We start from the raw sequence: 19959 nt of genomic DNA on the forward strand, positions 1-19959 counted from the left end.
AACAAACACCAAGGTCATGACGAAGAGTGGAGAAAAGGAGAAGTTCATGTCACGATCGCTGGGTGCACAAAGTAGGCGTGTGAGCCCAAATGCAAGACACCAGGAGCAGAGATAGGTTAAAGGGAAGGAAAGACAAACAGACAAAACAACAAAAACCCACGGGTACAGGAAACTGGTACATCCAAAAACCAGAACAGGTAATGCAGCAACTTGCAGAACATACAACATACGACAACACTAGACAGAGTGTATGCACGCTACAATGCCTGGACAGGGAATGAACAGAAACACCAAAAATATACATATATACATATAACATATATATACACAGGGACTAACGAGCAGGGCGGGAGCAACACAGGCGACCGGGATCAGGGCTAATGAGGCAGAAAGACAGCAGGGGAGAACAGAGAGGCAGGCAGGCAGGCAAAGAGACAGCAGTGGAGAACAGGGAGACAGGCAGGCAGAGTGATAATTGGGGGAACAGACATAACCTAGGTTACTGGACACTAAACACAGACATAAACTAAGACACAGAACTAAACCAAAGATACATGACAGACAGGTACAAAGTGAGCTAAACAGAACCTGCAAATGAACAATGAAATAAACAAGGCTAAACAAAGAACACAAGACAAGGAACAAAACTCCAAAACAGAAAACATGGACCAACTGTTACACAGACCGGGGTAGGGAACAGAGACAGAACTAACCAGGAAACAGGACAACACTCAACAAGGAACAGAATGGAAATAATGAAAATACCAAAACACCGCTAAACACTATCTGACAGATAATAACTACATAAATAATAACCCAGACTAAATAACAGATACCAAACTGATCAATAAGTAATCTCACAGTGAACTAAACTCAATTCAACTAAAATGTGGATGCAAAACCCAAATCTTAGAATCAAGAACACAGAGTGGATAAGGGAGACAAGATAACAGGACAACACAGACAACAGACTACAATAACAGAACAAAAACAGATTAACACAGAACCAAACAGACAACAAAACGGCAGATCTCACCATAAACACAGACTAGACACAGGACAACAAACAAGACAGAACCCCAAAACACAACAGACCAAAATAACAAATACTCAACTGACCAAAAATAGTACAAAACTAAAACATGGCTGACAGGCAGAATTTGACAGTTCAAGGAATAAAACATTCTCTCCTTTTATGCCTCTGCGCCGATAGCCGTGGCCAGAAGCATTGTGTTTTCAGGTTGTCTGTATGTCCATTCCATTTTCCATGAGGGAATTTCTTTAAATTTCCACCTGGATGAAATTATTAGAATTTAGTTGTCAAAGTTCAAGGTCACTGTGATCTCACAAAACATGTTTTTGACCATATTTCACAGTTGTTCAGTTAGTGAAACTTTTGACTGAAGGGTTTAAGGTCATTGTGACCTCAAAATAGGTTTTTAGCCATACTTGAAGAATGAAATGGGCACTTCCAGATTTCACACACATGTTACCTAGGACGACACAATGAATGAACAATAACTAGCAAAGTACAGGTGTCCTTCCATCTTGTCCATTCTGCCTTTCACTTCCTGTCTAATTCTGAATGTCCAGCATCATCATAGTCAGCAAACAACGTGTCAATTTGGTTTCACATCTAAAAATGCTCGGAGAAAACAAAAGCACCAAATTTTGTGTAGCTTTAAGAATCCATCTTTACATATTAATCAAGTATATGTGTATCTGTTTAGCCAATACATCTATAATGATCCTTCATTAATCAGTTCAACAACGTATATTCACTGGAATTATACATATGTATCAATATAGAGATAACTTCCATTTACCATGAAGTCAAAAAGAAATATGAGTAAAAAACTAAATTGTAGCAAAATGGCAATCATAAATAATTTGAACCTGTGTATTTTTTACAGGAACATTTCAGTGCCCCAATTTGGTGCAGTTAAAAGCACAGTATTGTATGGCAATATTGCATCAAATGTAACACATCACATAACAAGCCAGAAACTACAAAATCATCACCAAAATAAATATCAAAGACCGCATCAGCAGGCTAGAAAAGAATAACCACAAGGGGGCATTCCTATCTAGTAAATACAATAGTTAAACAGCTTGACTACACAGATCAAAAAGCCCGATGAAATCATTTTGGGGCTGTAATTGTAATTTAAGTGGTATACTGAAGGCACACCATTTATGTAATATGACTTGTTTGTGTTTTCTTAAATTAAGCATGAGATGTTTCTGTTTATTCCCGGAGAAATTGGTCCATCATTCATAAAAGTGATTGCATATTCGGTTGTCTATTTAACTGATAGCCCCACAGTGTACTCAATTGCAGATCAACTCAGTAAATATGGAAATGAAGTATTCTGAATTTCTACTCGATGATATGTGTCCTAATCTTTGCTATCAAACTCCTTCGACACCACCCTCTGTTTCTCTCTAAGGCAACACTGAAATGATTACAATGTGATAGCTCTTACATAACCACATAACAACATCAGCTTTATGATACAATCATCTCCCTTGCGGTATTCACCTCATTCTTCTTATTTTGCGGAGTGTCAGTATAAAGTGACCCTGGGTCAGCCTCTCCACCTAAGCACAAATTCAACACATTTGAAGCTCTTACAAAGCGACTCTCTTTCTTGTGGGCTCTTAGACACATGTTTGTCAACACAAGGCGTACCTGAAGTTTTCAGAATAAAAAACTGTCTCCCTATCACAGCGTCATCATACATGTTCTTCAGAAATTACTTCTACCAAGCCAACTTGTAAGTTCAGTTATACTTGCTCTATATATATATTATCTTTAAACCAACACCTTATATTTACATTGAGATTTGGAGAGGTGAAAGGATAGTTCACTATCTTCACAGAGTGCACTGTGAAAAGTGCAATGAGTGTACTGTGTAATTACAATGAGTGCTTCCAGATGAATAGGTGTTTGAACCATAATATGTTGTCCTGTCCCTCTGGGACAAACAAACAAAACAAAGTTCCCTCATGTTATCGTGTTTACAACGTGCTGTTGGGGTATTCTGCCAAGCACAGATCATATTTTAATAATGATATTGCAGGTGTTTGTGTGCACACATGATTCATGCATGCTGTTCATGAATAATGTACAAAGTAGTTGTTTGTATCGCTAAGCAGATTTGTCTTTCAGTGTATGATTGGATGCAGGGTATATTTGAAAGTCTGCATGTTGTGTGTGTGTGTGTGTGTTAGCGTGTCTGTGAGTATGTGTATGTATATGGGGGAGACAAAGTGGATGTGTGAGTGTTTGTGTGTGTGTGTGTGTGTGTGCGCGTGTGTGTGTGTGTATGACTGTCAGCCGGCCGCAGTGTCAGATGCTTTGTTGGTGGGGCAGCTGAGTCCCCCCTTCTGCTTGTGCTTCTGAGCCACAGGAGGCTGGTGGGGCGAAAGATGAGCTAACAAGATGATTCACTTCCCTCCAATGGTGCCAGCAAGCTGTTGCCATTACATTAAATTACTTTGGGAAGTGCTTGTGTGCCACTAATGCAGTTCAATAAGAGAGGAAGGTGGGATTTGGTCTAAAAACTCAGATGGGGGAAGGATTGGCAAAATTTATATCCTCTTGGATGCTAATTTGTCCATTTATAGATGAGAACCTCACAAAACAAAATGCATATTTGACAACCATGTTCACTGAACGATTCTATTTTGCTGCCATTTTGTTTTGTGTGTCACTCTACTCTGCTGAGGACCGCATATGTGATTTCAATATGCTGAGGGCTTGGATGGATTTCAAATGCTGCAACAAAACTATAACTCAGACCTCAACAGACCTCATAGGAAAAGCAGCAGGAGCTCCATTTCACCACACCACTCTTTGAAATAGCACCCGGGATCTGATGCATTAGCTCACATCCTGGGAGCGTCAAAGCGGGAACAAAAACCTAGACATCTAAAAGAGACGAGAAGAAAGAGAAGAAACACATAGATCGTACCAAGTGGTAAAATGCGGCCTGAAAAACAAAGATAAAAACACCATTTTAACGGCAAATATTTTGACTTGTCAAACACATGTGTAACTGACAACATCATGAATTGCATTGCAGCGCAATGTCTGCTGTGAGAAAAGATTCAAGGAATTGGATTCATTTGGGATCAATAAAGAAAAGACAGTGTTGTGGAAATTACAGCAAAATCATCACAATTAATTCCCTTCCTGTGGCAGCGCTATTGGATACGTCATACAATGCATTATATTAGTGAGTAAAAAAACATACACTTGCAGCAGCCTTCAATCAAAATAAAGGTCTCAGACCAAAAAGCAGTTGTACAAACGAAACTTTTACATCTTGAGCTATTGTAGAAGTCTCTATTTATCCTGCAGATTAATCCAGTGAACACTGTAGATAGGAATTGCAACTAAACTACGCAACCAATTTCTACCCCATAAGTCACTGATGAATATGTTATGAAAAATCAAATAAAATTGGTTAAACAAAGTGGTTCTCTTTCAGGATGGATCTTAAGTACAAATATGTTTTGTTCCCCTTGCTTGCTCACTACTCAAAAATGTCTGTGTTCTGCGAAAACAGCTGAATCTAATTTATTTTGTCAACCAATGATGTGTTTTCTTACTTAAACAGTAAAATGAAATCATTTATTGATGCACTGACTAATTGTTTATAAGATAAGATAGACTTTGTTAATCCCACAATACACTTTCCACAACACTATGACTATCAAGATTCAAGAAGGAGGTCCTTGTGTCTTAACACCTCTGGAAGTTTGAGCATTGTTTGACTTAGAAACTGAGTCTATGAATCATTCATGTTGTGAATAATGTAATTTCAATTTGAGCTTGTCTCCTTTTCTTACTAGTTTACTTTCTATCTGATAGATATACCTCAGACCTCTGCAGAAAACACACAGGTGTAAGTAATGACATTAATTATGGCGTTGTTCCATTTTGAAATACCAGTAAGCCAGCATGCCAGTATCAGGGATCTGGCATGGCTAAATGTAATGCAGCCATCATGAATGTTATTACTTACACCCGCACTTGAGAAGCCAATGTTTCTGCAGTGAAAAAAAGTTAATAAATATTTGTGTCAATAGACCATTTATTTCTCATGTCTAATTATGAAATAGTCTTCTGACACTCATAAACACTGAAACAGTGTAAGACAATGCACCCTTATTTTGGTGTGAGGAGTATGTCAAGCATTGTTGTTAATTCAAAACACAATACCACTGAATAGCTGTCAAGTCCACCTACTTCACTGGTGCTTCTGTGAAAATGCCACCCCAGAGAAGAGCACAAATTAGATGAAATAGTTTTCACATCCATGCAACAAAAGGCTCGGGCCTACTATAGTTTGGCAGGTAAACTGAAGTGCACTGAAGTGGCTGCTGGCCTGGATCTTACCTCTGTGTATGAATCGTTTTATGCTTCAGTGTTGATGCTTGGTCGGATAATTTACATTACAACAGCAAATCAACAGTGATGCTATGATGCTAGAGTTAGCCCTGTCTCTGTTTACACTCCTTTGCAGTTACTTACGAGGAGAGCAAATTTACAAAAATGTAAATGGGCTACTTGGGAACATAATTACAAAATGTTCTGATATTATGAAATTGATAAACTGCTCTTTAGAGTTATCATTTGCAACCTGTTTGCAACCGGTAATTCACACCTTGTGATTTATGAGTCAAGTGTAGGAGGAGGAGCTGATTAATAAAAGGTGCAACCACAGTTTTCAGATTGATTCCTTTTTTTCATCCTTCTCTCTGGTGGAAACAGTGCCACTGAATTTGAAAAATGCCTAAAATCAGATGTGGAATAGGCTAAGCACATTTACTCAAGTACTGTAGGCTATTTCTGAGGTACTTGAGCATTTTTATTTAATGCTACTTCATACTTCTATTCCACTACAACGAGGGAAATATTGTACTTTTTGTTCAAATTTATTTGACAGTTTTAGTTACTAGTTACTATGCAGATTCAGATTTTAATACAAATTGTAAATCAACTAATAGGCCTATTATAATTCATTTTAATGGATTAAACTACCTGAAAGTAAGCCTATCAATGCAATTCAATCTTGATTGGCCTATATAAAGTAGCTGAAATTAGCTCGACCTTAACCAGCTGCGGCATTAGTTAACATCACTAATTATTCAGAAATGGGCCATTCTGCATAATGAGTACTTTTGGTACTTTAATATTGTATACTTTTACTTATTTGAATGCAGGACTTTTACTTTGTAACAGAGTGTTTCTACACGGTGGTATTGCAACTTTTATTAAAGTGAAAGATCTGAATACTTCTTCCATCACTGCCTCAAATGTAGACCACACGGACAGCCGTGTTGTGGCAACACGAAGAGGCGGCGTCCCTGGCAGCCATGACACTTCTCGCGAGAAGTAAGAACTTTGAAGTTGCAAAGTTTTGTTTAGCTAATTAAGTGTGGAATTTATTTGCTTACAAATGCTAGACGAGTGTCATGGCGATTATACACATCTGCACATTGCTTCACGTGACTTTGTTTCAGCAAGAAAGGAGAAATGTGACTTCCGCATCCGTTTAGTCCGGTTTCGCGGGTCAGCACGAAAAAGCTATCGTTGTACTTACGGAAAGATGTCAACCTACGAGCCATTCCCTATGGCCATTACGCACATTTTCTGTAAACTTATGGCAATGTTAATTCGCGGTCTTAAAATATAGTATAACAATCGGTTATTCGTGTTTCGTGTTGTCAAGGCAGAATATTAAAATCACCACACTGCGACATCCAGACAACAAGCATGTCTCTGCTGTCCGTGGTTGAGCGAGCTATCGAGACGTCCAAAGCTGAACAAGCTGAGATAAATGCCAGTATTCAACTCTACAGAGACATATTGCAGACCTTGTAAGTACTGAAACGTTACATCTGAGTCCTCATTAACAACACTGTCTGTGCTCACGATTTCACTTGTTAAAATAAACTAACTACATTGCAACTAGCTACAAAACAATGACATCAAAATGTTATGTTTCATAACGTTAAGTTGTATGTGCATGCAAAACACATAAGAGATGCAAATGTTTGAGCTTCTTTTCTCTCAGCCCTAGTTTGTGTGTCTCACGTGTATTAAACCTGTAATGTGTTTGGTATTCTCGATTACATAAGTTGAACATCTTTGGCGTGGTGCCACCATCCGGCGCTGTGGCTTAGTTGGTTAAAGCGCCTGTCTAGTAAACAGGAGATCCTGGGTTCGAATCCCAGCAGTGCCTTTTTTTCAGAAAGTCAAAAATTGCGCTTTCGCCACTGTAAAGACATGCGAGATATACAGAGGTAGACAGATTTGTTGTCAACTGTACCTCTTGTCAAAAATGCCATGTCAAAATCTTATATATTGTTGTCCAAACAGTAATTGGGGTAATATTTGTCACTGATGCATCTACCAGAGACCACTGACAAGATTTTAAGATTTTATAATCTCCAGCTCAGTACTTACTGAATCGTGTTCACAGGTCAAATGAAACTAATTAGTGTCTGCCAATATCTTTTTACATAGGACTTTAAAGAAAATCCACAATCATTTGGGATCCATGGTAAACTGCATATATCTAGTTAGTAAAATTAAAATTCTATTAAGAGAAAAGTCAAAGAAAAACCTGCAACTTTCTTATGTGAAGGCACCATTAATGCTGAATGATATTTACATCTTTTTGGAGCAATATATGCTCCAATGTAAAGTAGGTAGTAAAGTAGACAATGTCTTTTTCAGCAAGAGAATGCCAAATCACCTTTTGCACATATTACAACTGCATGGCTCCGTAGCAAAAGAGTCTGGCTGCTGAACTGGCCTGCAGTCCCGACTTGTCCCCCATTGAAAAAGTTTGGTGCATTATGAAACGTAAAATACGTCAAGGAGACCCCTAACTGTTGAGCAGCTGAAATCCTACATTAAGCAAGGAGAATGGGAAAACGTTCCACTTCCAAGATTACTGCAGTTAGTCTCATCAGTTCATCATCAAGTGCTGACAGAGTGCTGTTAAAAGAAGAGCTGATGCAAAAGAGTGGTAAACAAGACCCTGTCCCAACTTTTTTGAAACGTGTTGCTGGCATCAAATTCAAAATCATTTTCCAAAAACAATAAAAAAATTTCACTTTCAACATTTGATAAGTTGTCTTTTTCAATTAAATATGGCGTTTTAGTGTAATCCACCTCATCACATTTTGTTTTATTTACATTTTACACAGTGTGCCAACCTTTTGGGAAACGGGGTAGTGATTGTGATCCTCTTGGTCAATTTGAGTGTGAAGTGAGTGACACAGTCTTTTCCCGCAGAACACCACAACCAAAGACTGTCTTTGAGGAGTCAGAATGTGCAGATGATCCTGCTGCAGGTAATTAAAGGAATGCATTTGTTATTTGTTGTTAATTCTTGTTAATAGAGAGACGGAACGCAATCATGTGCAATATTATGACTGTGCCTCTTTTAAATAGTCACACACATCTCTATACTCTGTGTACTATATGTGAATGTTGTAAATTCATTTGGAGTGTTCTTAAATTCTTACATAGTAACTACTCTGTGCTGCAGTTTAGTTCTGGTCTCGCTTGTAAAGGAGGCCATATATCTAAAGAGAATTTCAGGTTAAATAAAGGTTAAATAGTAAAATAACTAATCTGTAACCACATGTTTGCATGCTGCTATCTTCAGACACCGATACCTCACCAGGGGAGAAAGAAGATATAGAATTGCTTGAGCGAGCCCTTGAGAAAGCCCTTCGGATCCGCACTGGGACAGGAGTTTCTAAAAAAGACCATGACAGAAACAAAAAATCTGCACCTCAAAAGGAACCAGCCACTACAGTCGTTGAATTCAAAGAGGGAATGCAGGCATCTGCTTCTAAAGCAAATCAGACCACAAAGAGATCAACCTCTAAATCTGCCGGTATTGACAAAAAAGAGCACAAAAAGCCTGGTGCGTCAGTATCCTCCATGCTGGGCCCAAAATCTGCAGCTGGCTACCATTCAGAACAGAGCAAAACCATAATTAATAGAAACATAAGTGGCAAAGCTGCAGCTTTCTCCACACCTTCTTTAAATAACACAGTCCCTGTTTCACATTCCGAGGTGTCTGGAGTTCACAGTGTACCTCGCAAGAATGGGTATGTTTTTACACAACTGGGCCTTGAAGATAACCATACTCTTGTCAGTCAACATTTATTTTCTGTGCTATTATACTCCATTCTGTTTGCTCTACTTCATGGCAGGGTAGCTTCTGATCAAACAGCAAAATGGAAATCTCTAAGGAGCAAGCAAAACAGGTGGCTGATAATCTTGTGATTTTTTTTTTTTCCAAATGACTAAGCAATATCTTTTTGGGCATTAAGTTTCCTTTTCATCTGCGTTATCTTTAGGTTATGGGAAAAAGTTGTTGCCCTACAAAGGAAACCTGTGCCTGGGAGGAGTCACTTCATGGAGAGAATGAGAGCTACGGTATCCTTCCTTTTTTTTCTTTTTTTTTCTTTTTTTTTTCTAGTGACGCTCGTCAAAATAGGCCGGGAAGTCTCTGACATGTTTTCTGTGTTGCATAATGTTGAGTTTGGATATATACTCTAGTGTCCCAGTTTAGTTAGATAAAATTCCACTTATTGCTAATGCCAAGAAAGAATTATTTCTGAACACCAAGCACACTGTCCTTGACCACATCTTTCTGGCCCCTCTAGTTCCCCAAGGATTGGCCTTGTGGCAGCCCTGATAAGACCAGGGCTCTGGTCGACAGACTGACTCGCCAAGGGCGTGACCTCACCCAGCACTACCAGATGAAGGAGCTTCTGGCCAAACAGACCCCAGAAGCAGCCACACAGCTGGGTAGGAGCCTGAACTACAATTATACACATGCCAATGCCTAAATTAGCTGTGGAGAAATAAAGGAGGTTGGTACAAGTGTGTGGGGGAGAGAAAATTATAATTTGGGAGAGAACTGCACAGGGAATTGGCAGGAAGTGTCTTTCTGAGAAATGTTTAGACTAATATATCAGTGTTGAGCCTTTCCTCTGCCAGTAATGCTCAACGTGAGGCTAATTAACGCAGTGCAATTAAACCTAACATCGCTACTAGCTCCTGTAATAATGTTGCCAGTGAAATTCAGTTTTGCTGTGCATTTCTACACAGTGGGTAAGGAAAACAAGCATGATTCCTGTCTGACACTTGAAAGGCTGCAGATGACAGCAGCAGTGCTCCACGACTTTGCAGACCGAGTGACAAAAGGTAGGAAATAATTCAGTTTTACTGTAACTTTTCAAACCAGGCGTTCCCTCTTAAAAGAATCACATGTCAACCTGACTTTGGTTATATGAAAATTTGAGTGAACAACTTATTCCACAGCACAGACCTTCATAATAAAGAACATTGGGGGGGAATCATGAACCCGTGTTTGAATCTGATTCCCCCAGCTGTGTTTGAATTAACAGGTCTTGGTGTCAGGGTGTCAGTCACTCAGTGCCTACCGTATGTAACATGGTGTCATTTCCATTACATCTCCAGTGATACAATTAAAATGAAGCCGAATAGCCAAAGATTTTCCATTCACACCACTCAAATGACCGTATCACCTTCGGTTTACCAGTTACAGCTCCAGTGCAGCACAAGTATGTTGCTAAAGCCAGCATGTGAGGGAAGTTTCCAGTCATTTCTACCTCGCTGCTTAGCCCACACGCTTCCATCTGGTATTGTGACCATATGCATCCAATTTTGCTTCTCGCATCCACAGGTCAATACGTGTTGTATTTCAGAGTGTTTTATTTTCCAGAGAGGGATCTACCGTTTATTGCATTTTAACAGCATTTGAAAAATGATTGTGATGAATGTGGCGTGCTAACGAGCTAATGCAGCCGCTCCATCTTGGTGTATGGAAAATGAAAACAGAGCCGCAGTGAAACCTCAGTGCCAGCTCAGTTCTTTCCTTGGCCTCGACAGATCCCTCTCCCTGTGACGGTGGGGTTTTTAAAGCCGTCTATCCTGACGTAGCTAGGCGAGGGCCTAGTTATTTAAAGCTGAGGCAGCAGAGCAGAAAAACGTTTCAGGGTACGGTTGCTCACGCTCATGCTCTAAAAATAACCGTATTTTCCATCAGAGTGGGAAGCATGGGATCGATGGAGGCCAGAGGGAGGTTGTCTTTGCCCGACTGGGGCAAATGGTGTGTGTGGAGATGGGCTGATTACACCCCTGCCCCTTACTATAACCTACACAACAGAGGCAGAGCTCCGGGAGCTAGAGAAGCTGAGGATGAGGGTGGCACTGCTACAGCAGGAGATTTACCTAGAGCAGGTAAGAGTAAATCAGTTCATCAGATACCTAATTGTGCTAATTGATCAGACTGTGTGCTCTGTTGTGTAGCAATCGGTAACTACTGAGAAAGAATGTGCTGACAGTCTTTTCTTCTATGTCTCAGGCTCTGTTGGACACACTGTCCCCTCAGCTATCGTCCATAGTACCTGGGCCTGGATGTCCCAGTGTTGGTGTGCTGAGAGACATGTACTCCCTGCTGGGGGAAGGAGGGGAGCGTTTCCCTGCCATCGTCCTGGACACTGAGCCTGACTGACTACAGAGCATATTTCACTGAGTTTCCAGTTTATAAAGTATTCTGTCCACCTCCATTTACACACATAAAATAAATAAAATATTAGAAAGACCTCTCAGTATAATGCAATCCAGTGAAACACCAGCTGACTCATATGCTTCTGACACTGTCAATAAAAGTAGAACATTATGAAGTTCACAAAAACAAGATTAATTGAAGGACCATTGTATGGAATTGCTTTAGGTTTACCTAATAAACTGGTAAGTCGGATTGTGAACTATCTGTTTTGTTAGTGTGCTCTGCCTATGTGATTTATTCAGTGTCTGATGCCAAGTAATAACTTGAATGACAAAAAAGGAAAAAAAGAGTGTGATTGTTTATCATTTTTCTTTAATGTTGTTTCTGATTGTGAAGTGCTATAGTTACTATTTTGTCGCTGTCCTATGAAACTCTTTCCAAAAACGCCAGCTTTTGAGCTAAAAAAAAGCCCTATTATCAGCATTCTTTCAAATAATCCAGTGGGGTTTTAAGTGGTTTATATAGCTTTAGAAGCAGGAGAATGTTCTCAGCCTATAAAGGAGCACTTAACCCTCCAGTTTATTTGAATGTTCCAACCACCAAATTTGGAGACACATGGTTTTCACTATCAAGCAATGATTTATAAATGTTGACATAAATCTGTATAATATCACATTTACTACATGATATCAGCATGTAGAAAATTCATTTCACATTCTGGATATTCCAGTTGGTCTACTCAAACTTTTATTTGAACACCTTTGGTTTTATTTTTCTTATAATTCAGTGCTATCTTCATGTTTAAATTGCGTTCTAATTGAAATTTTTGTTGTTTAATTGAACTTCATAAGAATTAACAATTACAATAATGTGAAATGGAAGTCAGTAATTGAGCTCTGACTATACCAGCAGGTGGCACTCAATTCACAGAAGAAGTGACCATTGAACACAATAGCAGGTGATTAATGCTCACTTTAGTTACTACTGTTGCATCAAAAGCGATCATTAAATTGTTGGATTAAATTTGTGACGTAAAATTATGTGGGGAAATAAGAGTATACGAACAAGTAATGGTTACTAATTGGTGTGTTGCGTGACTGTTGGCCTGCTTGTCTGTGGATTTAAATGATGTAAAGGAACAATGGAGGTGTTTCATCCCATTTTAGCACTGTCTTTCACTGAAAGCAGCGGGGATGCTGTGTTTTCAGACTCATCCTCCATGTGTTCCAGTGTCTTCCTACTGTCTGGCAAATCAAAGTTTCTGAGGAGCTCACAGTGAGAATGATTGTGCTTGTTAGCCATGAGACGTGTCAGTTCGTTGTGCAGTGTCGACTATGACCTAGAATAAGCATGAGTAAGTAGTGAAACAAGGTAAAACCCCATACTCTACCATAGTGTTTGATTTCCATGCTGGGCTTTTTTTTACTTTTAGATAACACATATGGGGCCAATACTATGCCTCTCTGATCTGAGAAAATTCCTCCCTCTAATGTGATGTGAGGGTGTATGTGAGATACAGGAGGGCTTGGAGAGGCCTTAAAGGCTCGTGCCCACACATGACGTATGCCTGGCACTGACCGTGCCAGACTGGGCGACAGGTGGCGCTCGGTTCATACAGCAGGGCGTGGGTGTTTGAGCCCTACTGCACCAACCCTCGTACACACAAACGCAGGGACGCGCACACTCAAAGTCGGCTGAGTCACGAAGACCCTGAGGGGCCTGGCTCTCTGCATGCGGCAAGCTGGAAATGGCATATCTACCCTGAGGAGAGAGCGCTATTACAGTTTCACATTGTCTCTGTATTGAAAACGACAGGAGCGCAATGACTGAAGCAACTGCTCCTGGCTTTAATCAGACAAACACTCAAATTTTCACAAGGTCGTCTCTGTTCTACCACCAGAAGTGTCTCAACCCGTGTGGATTTCAGCCGAGTCTTCTGTGTGGGACTGTAGTAATGTCTTGGATCAGTGTGTGTGAAGGGAGTAAAGGAGGAGGCAGGGAAGCATCCTTGAGATCATGTCAACACTACACAAAGGTCCCAGAGGGAGTGGCGCCTACGCAACTCAGCCTTCCTGTGACCTGCATAGATCAGCTGCTGCCTTGCTCTGGCTCTGGTTATCACCAGTAGAGCTATTCCACCCCCATAAACATGGCCTGGCCCTGCCCAGGTTACCCATGTCTCACGCCTTTGTAGCATTTTTCTCACGCCTCTTTTTGTCACATAATGGAAGATCCGAGGAAATTTTACTTTCCGTAGAGAAGCGTCATTTTCTTTCCCATGTCACACACACTCACACAGAGACGGACAGGGTTGAATAGACTTTTCTTTGTCGTCCACATTCCTTCCTACTTGTTAACTTTTTTTTCACCCTTTTCATTTTCACGATTTCTTCTTTTTTTTTTTTAGCCTTAGTCCACTGTGGTGCTGGAGTCCAAGTACAAATCCACAGAAACCGAACAGTGCTACCAAGAATCCACTTCTCTCCTTCAAATGCCCACTGCTATTGAACCTCTCTTTTCTCTTGCACCCCGCCCCTCACAAACACATTCCTCACTTCCCGTCTTTTACTCTTATTTTGCTCAGCTCTGTTGCCGATTGAGCTACAGCAGAGACCGTTAAGTCAGTGTGGTCATCAATTAGGTTGCATTAGGGTTTATTATTTCATTTCACCTACCATTCAAAGCCAGCTTCCTCCGTCAAGTGGAATTTTTCTGGCATGGCAAAGAGTACAGCGTCTAAACTAAGGAGCAGTTGTCCCGTGCAGACAGAGACATGTTTGGCATTTATACGAGAATGTTAGGTATCTTTTAATCTGAGAATATGTGCCTTGTGGGCATTTAAGAGCAAGAATCCTTTGATCTAATTATGAGGAGGAAACCTGAAGTCATGTTAGTGTTTTAGATATGCATATATATGTTTTGTAACTCAAAATTAAATCTTATTGGTTGCGGTGCTGTCCCTCACCCACGTCTGTGCTCTTTAGATGATCTTTGATGCCCGCAAAGTTTCAAGAGACGTAGGAGCTATAGTGAGGTCAAATAATTTTCTGGGACACAGCTTTTATGAATATCAAAGAGGCCTGTTGTCGCTTGAAAACACTGTTTGCTGTAATTGTGACTCATTTCAGCTGTTCAGGAAGAAAAAAATAAGAGAAAATGTCGCCATAGTAAATCCAGCAATTCCTGAAGATAAAAATATAGACATTCAGCGGTGGACCCACATTTATTCTTCCCTAGCGTAGCTTTACAGATGCGGAGGAGTGAGATTAGCAAATTGAGGAGAGGAGAGCTGTTTGGATTGATTTTCTTTCCGTGGCAGAGAGAGGTGAGCGTACTGGGTGACTAACTACTACTAGGTTGCCTTCCATTCAGAAAGGACTGGCACCAGCAGTGTGTGTGGGTGGGCAAGGAGTGGGGGCTGTTTTCCTTGGAAGTGTTATTCTGTCACGTGTGGGCATCCTCATTAGGCTATGGACACTTTCATTATAGAGGCACTGAATATTTGATGTCCTACAAATCAGTGTGTTCAGGTGTCTGCATGCACATAAAAGGGGGAGTGTGTGGGTGGTCGCAGGATTTCTGTTTGCTGTTAATGTCCACGCAAGAATTGGTTTGGTGCAAAGGGAACACGGTTACTGTATGATTGCAATATGGAGGTGATGCATCTGTGTGCTCCATTCCCCATCAAATATACATAAAAAGTAGCTTTCCAGTCTGAGATGATGAGGGATTCCCCTTTCTCCTCTGTTTTCCAGTCAACAGTAGGCTTCTGTGTTCCCCAGGGGAGACTTTTGTACTGCAGGGAAACAAAAAATAAAAAGACTGCAATTGACAGTAGGCAGTGATGGGGAGATGAAGAAAAGAGGGAGCAGTTAACTCTTCTCCCCTCCCCCTTCATGTGCTTCGTCAACCCCTATTCTCCCTGCTTCAGTGTTTGACGTCACACAAAGGAAGACCAATCAGAGCACTTGGACTTCCCTGTTTTCCCTCCCGAGGTCCTCCCCTTCCACAGTCTCTTATAAATCCCCCGCCACTACATTTCAGTAGAGTGTACAATGTGCTGCCGGAGAGCCTGCAGGCAGTGTAAAGAGAAACAGCCAGAGAAGGGGAAAGTGTGAGTGGATTTCAGCACTGACTTAGAAGCCTTCATCTGACACGCTCCAGCTATTCCTGCTCCAGTTATTTCTGCGGTCTCATATAGACCACCTCCTCCTTTTTCTCTTTTTCTGCCTTTCTCTCTTTCTGTTTATCCAGGCTTGAGCTGAGTACGAACAGGATTCAAGAGGCCAACGCTGCAGCCTGGTTTCAGGATCCACCAGCCCACACCATCAGGATGGGTGGTACAACGGGCCACCTAGCTTGCCAAACCCAGCCACAGACCAACTCAGGGCAGGAGGGTCAGTCCCTGGAGGCTGGTGGTGCTAAAGTCCCTGAGGTGCTCTCCTCTCTGGAGCGTCTGTCGCAGGCCACCGGAGGCATGGAGAAGTCCTGGTACCGCTGCATCTTTCCATTTGGAATCATCTCTTTGGTGATCGGTGTAGCGGGAACGGGGGTTACTTACACCTATAATGACTTGCCTCAGACTAAAGTGGTGTCAGTGGTGCTGCTTGTCATGGGTTTTTTGCTGTTGCTGATGGCCACTGCCTGTTGGACTGTCCACAAGAAAAAGAGAAGGAAAAAGAAAGAGGGAGGCTCGTTCACTTCTGAGCAGTGTCCCTTGTGAAGCACATGGGGAAAGCAGTGGTAGGGACTCGAAATCAAGCTCAAGGTTTGGCTAAAGAAGCCGCCACTTCACCTCCTCTCAGCGCCAAATCCCCTCTATTCTTTATCACAGAGTTTGGCTCAGCTCATGCCATAGAGAACTTGGGCTGAAGATTCATATAGAGTGGAAAGACAGATAGACGGGACACTGAGGATCTGTTTAGTCTGGAAAGTTTGGACCATTTTGTATTGGCAAGGAGGGATCACCGAAGCTCTTTTATCGTCAGACAGCAGGTGTCCAATGTCAAAACAACCTCAGAGGAGACACAAATATGCACTGCACACCGCATGCATATTTACATGCACATGATACATAGCCCTCGAAATCCTCACTCACATATACATTAGCAGTCACAGTGGGAGCTCGCGCAGACACCTAAAACGCTATGCGGAGTTGCTGCTGGAGTCAGTGCTGCCGTCACTAGGCACGTCAGTCACAGCATTCTTCCTGCCAGGACAGGTGACACTCCAAGAGGCCAGAAGTGGGCCAAAGACGGCAACCTGATACCCAGCCAAAAGAGCAGCGCTCCCGCGTCAGCGGCCAGCGTCATTCGCTCGTCCTGTGACACCGCAGCAATGTGTTGGGGGCTTTTTTTACGCAGTGGGAGAGTGGAACTTGAGTCCAGCAGGATCTTACTGGCATCTATGTGGACAATGAACTGGAGAGGGCAGAGGACCTGCTGGGGAAGTGGACGGTGTTTGTGTGTGCTCAAATAAAGATTCCGGTGAACTGAAAGACTGTTGGACTTGTTGTCCATGCCAAGAAAGAGAAACTTTTAGGAAAACAAAATACTCTGAAATGCCTTTTGTAGCTTCAGCATCAAATTACAAAGAAGTGGGGCACTGACTTTCTGACTGACTGATTGCCCTCCTGTCAATATGCGAGCATTTAAGGCCAGCCTAGTGTCTTCGTGGGGCACCTCAACTCCACACAGGGCAGGCCAGGATTATTGAAGGACACTGCCTGAGGGGACATGCCACTGCAGGGACACTTTGACTGATCCCGCTCCCCTACGGCCCCTCCCGCTTGGTGCCTTGAGCAAGCACTCATGGAAAAAGGCTCTGTCACATTCCCCCGTTTCCATCTGAACTCCTGAGAATGTTCCCCCTTGTTCTCTCTCTCTTTCTCTCTCTCTATCCCTATACAAACAGGATCCTCCTCATCCATCCCATATGCCCTACTCCTTCCTACAGCCCAGTTTCTGACTTAATCCCACTCATTTCCCCAGTGTGATATAACCCAGGAGGAAGTCCGTACAGCCTTTTGACAAGTTAAGACTAACACATCAAATGTAAGCCCCATAGTCCACAGACGTTTGTCTTTATTTCTCTGTTTGCTGAAGAGAGTTGATTATTTTCTCTATAGTGGAAAGAATATTGACTGAGAGTGAGTGGCAAATCCATTTGTCAGTCTGAAAATAGGGTACAAGGTTGTTCTCTAATGAATGCTGATTAACGTTTATGCTGCAAGTGACTGGGGTTTCCCCTGCCTACACCTTTTCTTTCAGAGAGAATGAGAGAACGTAGCTGTGCTCAGCTCCACATCTGTGAATAGGTGCTTTCTGTTGGTGTGTGGTCTCACAGGATGAGGCACACAAATGGCATTTTATTCTTGTCTTAATTATTCTCGTTTCTCTAACTGAATGTAACATGAAATTGTTTAGACTGCTTGTCTCTACGTGAAGGACTGTGTACCACCACTCCTTTACCCTTGAAACCCACATTGATCACTGTTGCATCGATTCTGGCTACCAGATTAGTGACGCTTGTTGCTGAGTAAAATGTGTCTATGCATCCAGTGGTAGCAGTTAAAATACAATGCCAAAGACTGTCCTGAACGCAGCTTGCTAATTCAAGGCTGCATCTGCCTACCTGCTTCAATCAGTCGTTTCTCGCACATTTTTTGCAGCTTTTGCAGTTGTTTCGCACACTAATACTGATTGTCAGCCAAATTCTGTTAAAACAAGGGGAAGAAGGGGGAAATAAGAAGGAAATGGTGGAAAACAAAACAGAATCTGGGAAGTAATTTCTTTCACTTTTATGTGGGAGTTGGGAGCTATTCCTGATCAGCCATCCTGAACAGGGCAGTATTATTCTTAGGGGATATACTTGCAGCAGCAGTCAAAATGCGGAGTTAACTTAGGTGGAGTAAGCGTTCTCTGAACTTTTATCTACTGACAAAAAAAAAAATGTGACTAACATAGACTAAAATAAGACTGTATCACACACCACATCAACCCTTAATTTCTTTTAAAGTAAACGTCACTGTAAGTGCTCATAAAGAGAATTTATGATATTTTATTTTTAGCTCACTCTTCAGGCTATCCTCTGAACAGTGAGACAAGAGAGAAGCCCCAGTATTACAATACATTAGATTATGACAATGACAACGTACACGCGCTTCTACTCTGACCTGAATTTTGGCTTGTGTATCAATGCAATTTGCACATGTATAGTACACCTTTACTATGTAGTACTTTGTGGTTGCATAGTTGTACTCATTTTCAAGTTATATTGTGCCAGTGTTTCGACACTACAAATTGATGGCAGGTGACCAGAATATGTTTGCTAGAGATGTGAAGTGATTTCCCTTCTGCCTTGTGAAAAATTTAAGGGAAAATCTACCTCTCTGCTGCGGGGGAAATGCAGTATATCCCTCACCCAGCAGGCAGCCATGCTGTCTGCCTATGCTGTCTGTCACTCCAGTGAGTGACAAATAAATGTTTATTTGTGTGCCCTATAATATTTGGTGCTGTATATATGACTATTTTATATTTCCACTGTATTTTTACTTATATGTATATTTTAATTGTTGTATTAAATAAATGTTATGTGAACACCTTGGTCTTTCACGCTGTAGTTTTGAAGCTTGAGGAGAAACTGCGCACACATTTATTAAATACAACTTTGTGTTAACCTACTTTTGCTTTGGGAGTTCATTCAGAATCATCAAATGGGTAGAGGCAGTAAGCTCTATCCCAATAGATCTGGGAGAACCACTGGACGTGGCTAAACATACAGAAGACTGTTGGGGAGGAGATAGTGAGGAGACAATGGGCTATTTTAAACAGTGCACACATTAGGTTATACTTGTTACTGTACTGAACCATTTACATTGATCATAAAAAACAGCTTTGGTTGACGAGTCCACCTCAGCTTCCCCTGTGCTGGAAATTTTGATGCTGTATATAGACACATCGCCATGGACTGCCCTGCCAGCTTGGATGACTTGGTCAGATACCCAGAGACATGTGGGATCCTTTGGTTGTTATAAAAACAGACTGGCAAGTACCGACCAGAATAAATAACACCCCCTACTGGCAAAACAATCAAATAGGCGGTGTGGAGGGAACAGTGTTTAGGTCTGGATAAAGGGTGGGGAGGCCCACAGGGGGCAGAGTGCAGATTGGGTGGAAGTGGTCAGTTGGATTGCTTGGGTCAGCACAGATGACAGGAAACCAGATGGGAGCAACTCATCCGCCTCTTAATCTCCAGGACTTGGCTTCAAACCCAAGCATTCAGCGCAATTTGGCTTTTTAATCATACTTTGAATTAAACATAGCTGACATCACTTTAAAGATGCAACAGGCAGCACACGGTGACATTATGAAACCTGGAT

The 19959-nt window shown here is 41.5% G+C and overlaps 2 protein-coding genes, 1 long non-coding RNA gene and 1 other non-coding gene across 4 annotated transcripts; 3 read left to right on the top strand and 1 right to left on the bottom strand.

Annotated features, from left to right (window-relative positions):
* Positions 1-686: 686 nt before the first annotated feature.
* On the bottom strand, positions 687-6395 carry LOC119889901. Its single transcript, XR_005442169.1, has 3 exons — positions 5408-6395; positions 3816-3934; positions 687-1293 (listed from the first exon to the last, which is right to left on the bottom strand). It is a non-coding gene; the product is annotated as an uncharacterized LOC119889901 (long non-coding RNA).
* A 151-nt stretch (positions 6396-6546) lies between these two features.
* Positions 6547-11841, top strand: LOC119889890 (tubulin epsilon and delta complex protein 2). Its single transcript, XM_038700807.1, has 9 exons — positions 6547-6891; positions 8318-8376; positions 8694-9144; positions 9250-9303; positions 9397-9475; positions 9706-9850; positions 10154-10249; positions 11115-11308; positions 11433-11841. The coding sequence occupies exons 1-9, from the start codon at positions 6788-6790 to the stop codon at positions 11580-11582; spliced, it is 1332 nt and encodes a 443-aa protein (XP_038556735.1). The 5' UTR covers positions 6547-6787; the 3' UTR covers positions 11583-11841.
* trnat-agu lies at positions 7183-7256 on the top strand. Its single transcript has one exon. It is a non-coding gene; the product is annotated as a tRNA-Thr (tRNA).
* Positions 11842-15623: 3782 nt separating the features above from the next.
* LOC119889908 (transmembrane protein 100) lies at positions 15624-19180 on the top strand. The gene has a single exon (XM_038700825.1). The coding sequence runs from the start codon at positions 15913-15915 to the stop codon at positions 16300-16302; it is 390 nt and encodes a 129-aa protein (XP_038556753.1). The 5' UTR covers positions 15624-15912; the 3' UTR covers positions 16303-19180.
* The last annotated feature ends 779 nt before the right edge of the window (positions 19181-19959 follow it).

This window comes from Micropterus salmoides, unplaced genomic scaffold (genome assembly GCF_014851395.1).
Source record: "Micropterus salmoides isolate LMB-PRFRI ecotype aquatic unplaced genomic scaffold, ASM1485139v1 Ms_hic_scaffold_10, whole genome shotgun sequence".
Taxonomy (NCBI): Eukaryota; Metazoa; Chordata; class Actinopteri; order Centrarchiformes; family Centrarchidae; genus Micropterus; species Micropterus salmoides.

Coding starts and splice junctions, on each gene's coding strand:
- LOC119889890 (XM_038700807.1), top strand. CDS start 6,788: ATGTCTCTGCTGTCCGTGGTTGAGCGAGCTATCGAGACGTCCAAAGCT. Junction 6,892..8,317: donor AGAGACATATTGCAGACCTT/GTAAGTACTGAA, acceptor CTTTTCCCGCAG/AACACCACAACCAAAGACTG. Junction 9,476..9,705: donor TGGAGAGAATGAGAGCTACG/GTATCCTTCCTT, acceptor TGGCCCCTCTAG/TTCCCCAAGGATTGGCCTTG.
- LOC119889908 (XM_038700825.1), top strand. CDS start 15,913: ATGGGTGGTACAACGGGCCACCTAGCTTGCCAAACCCAGCCACAGACC.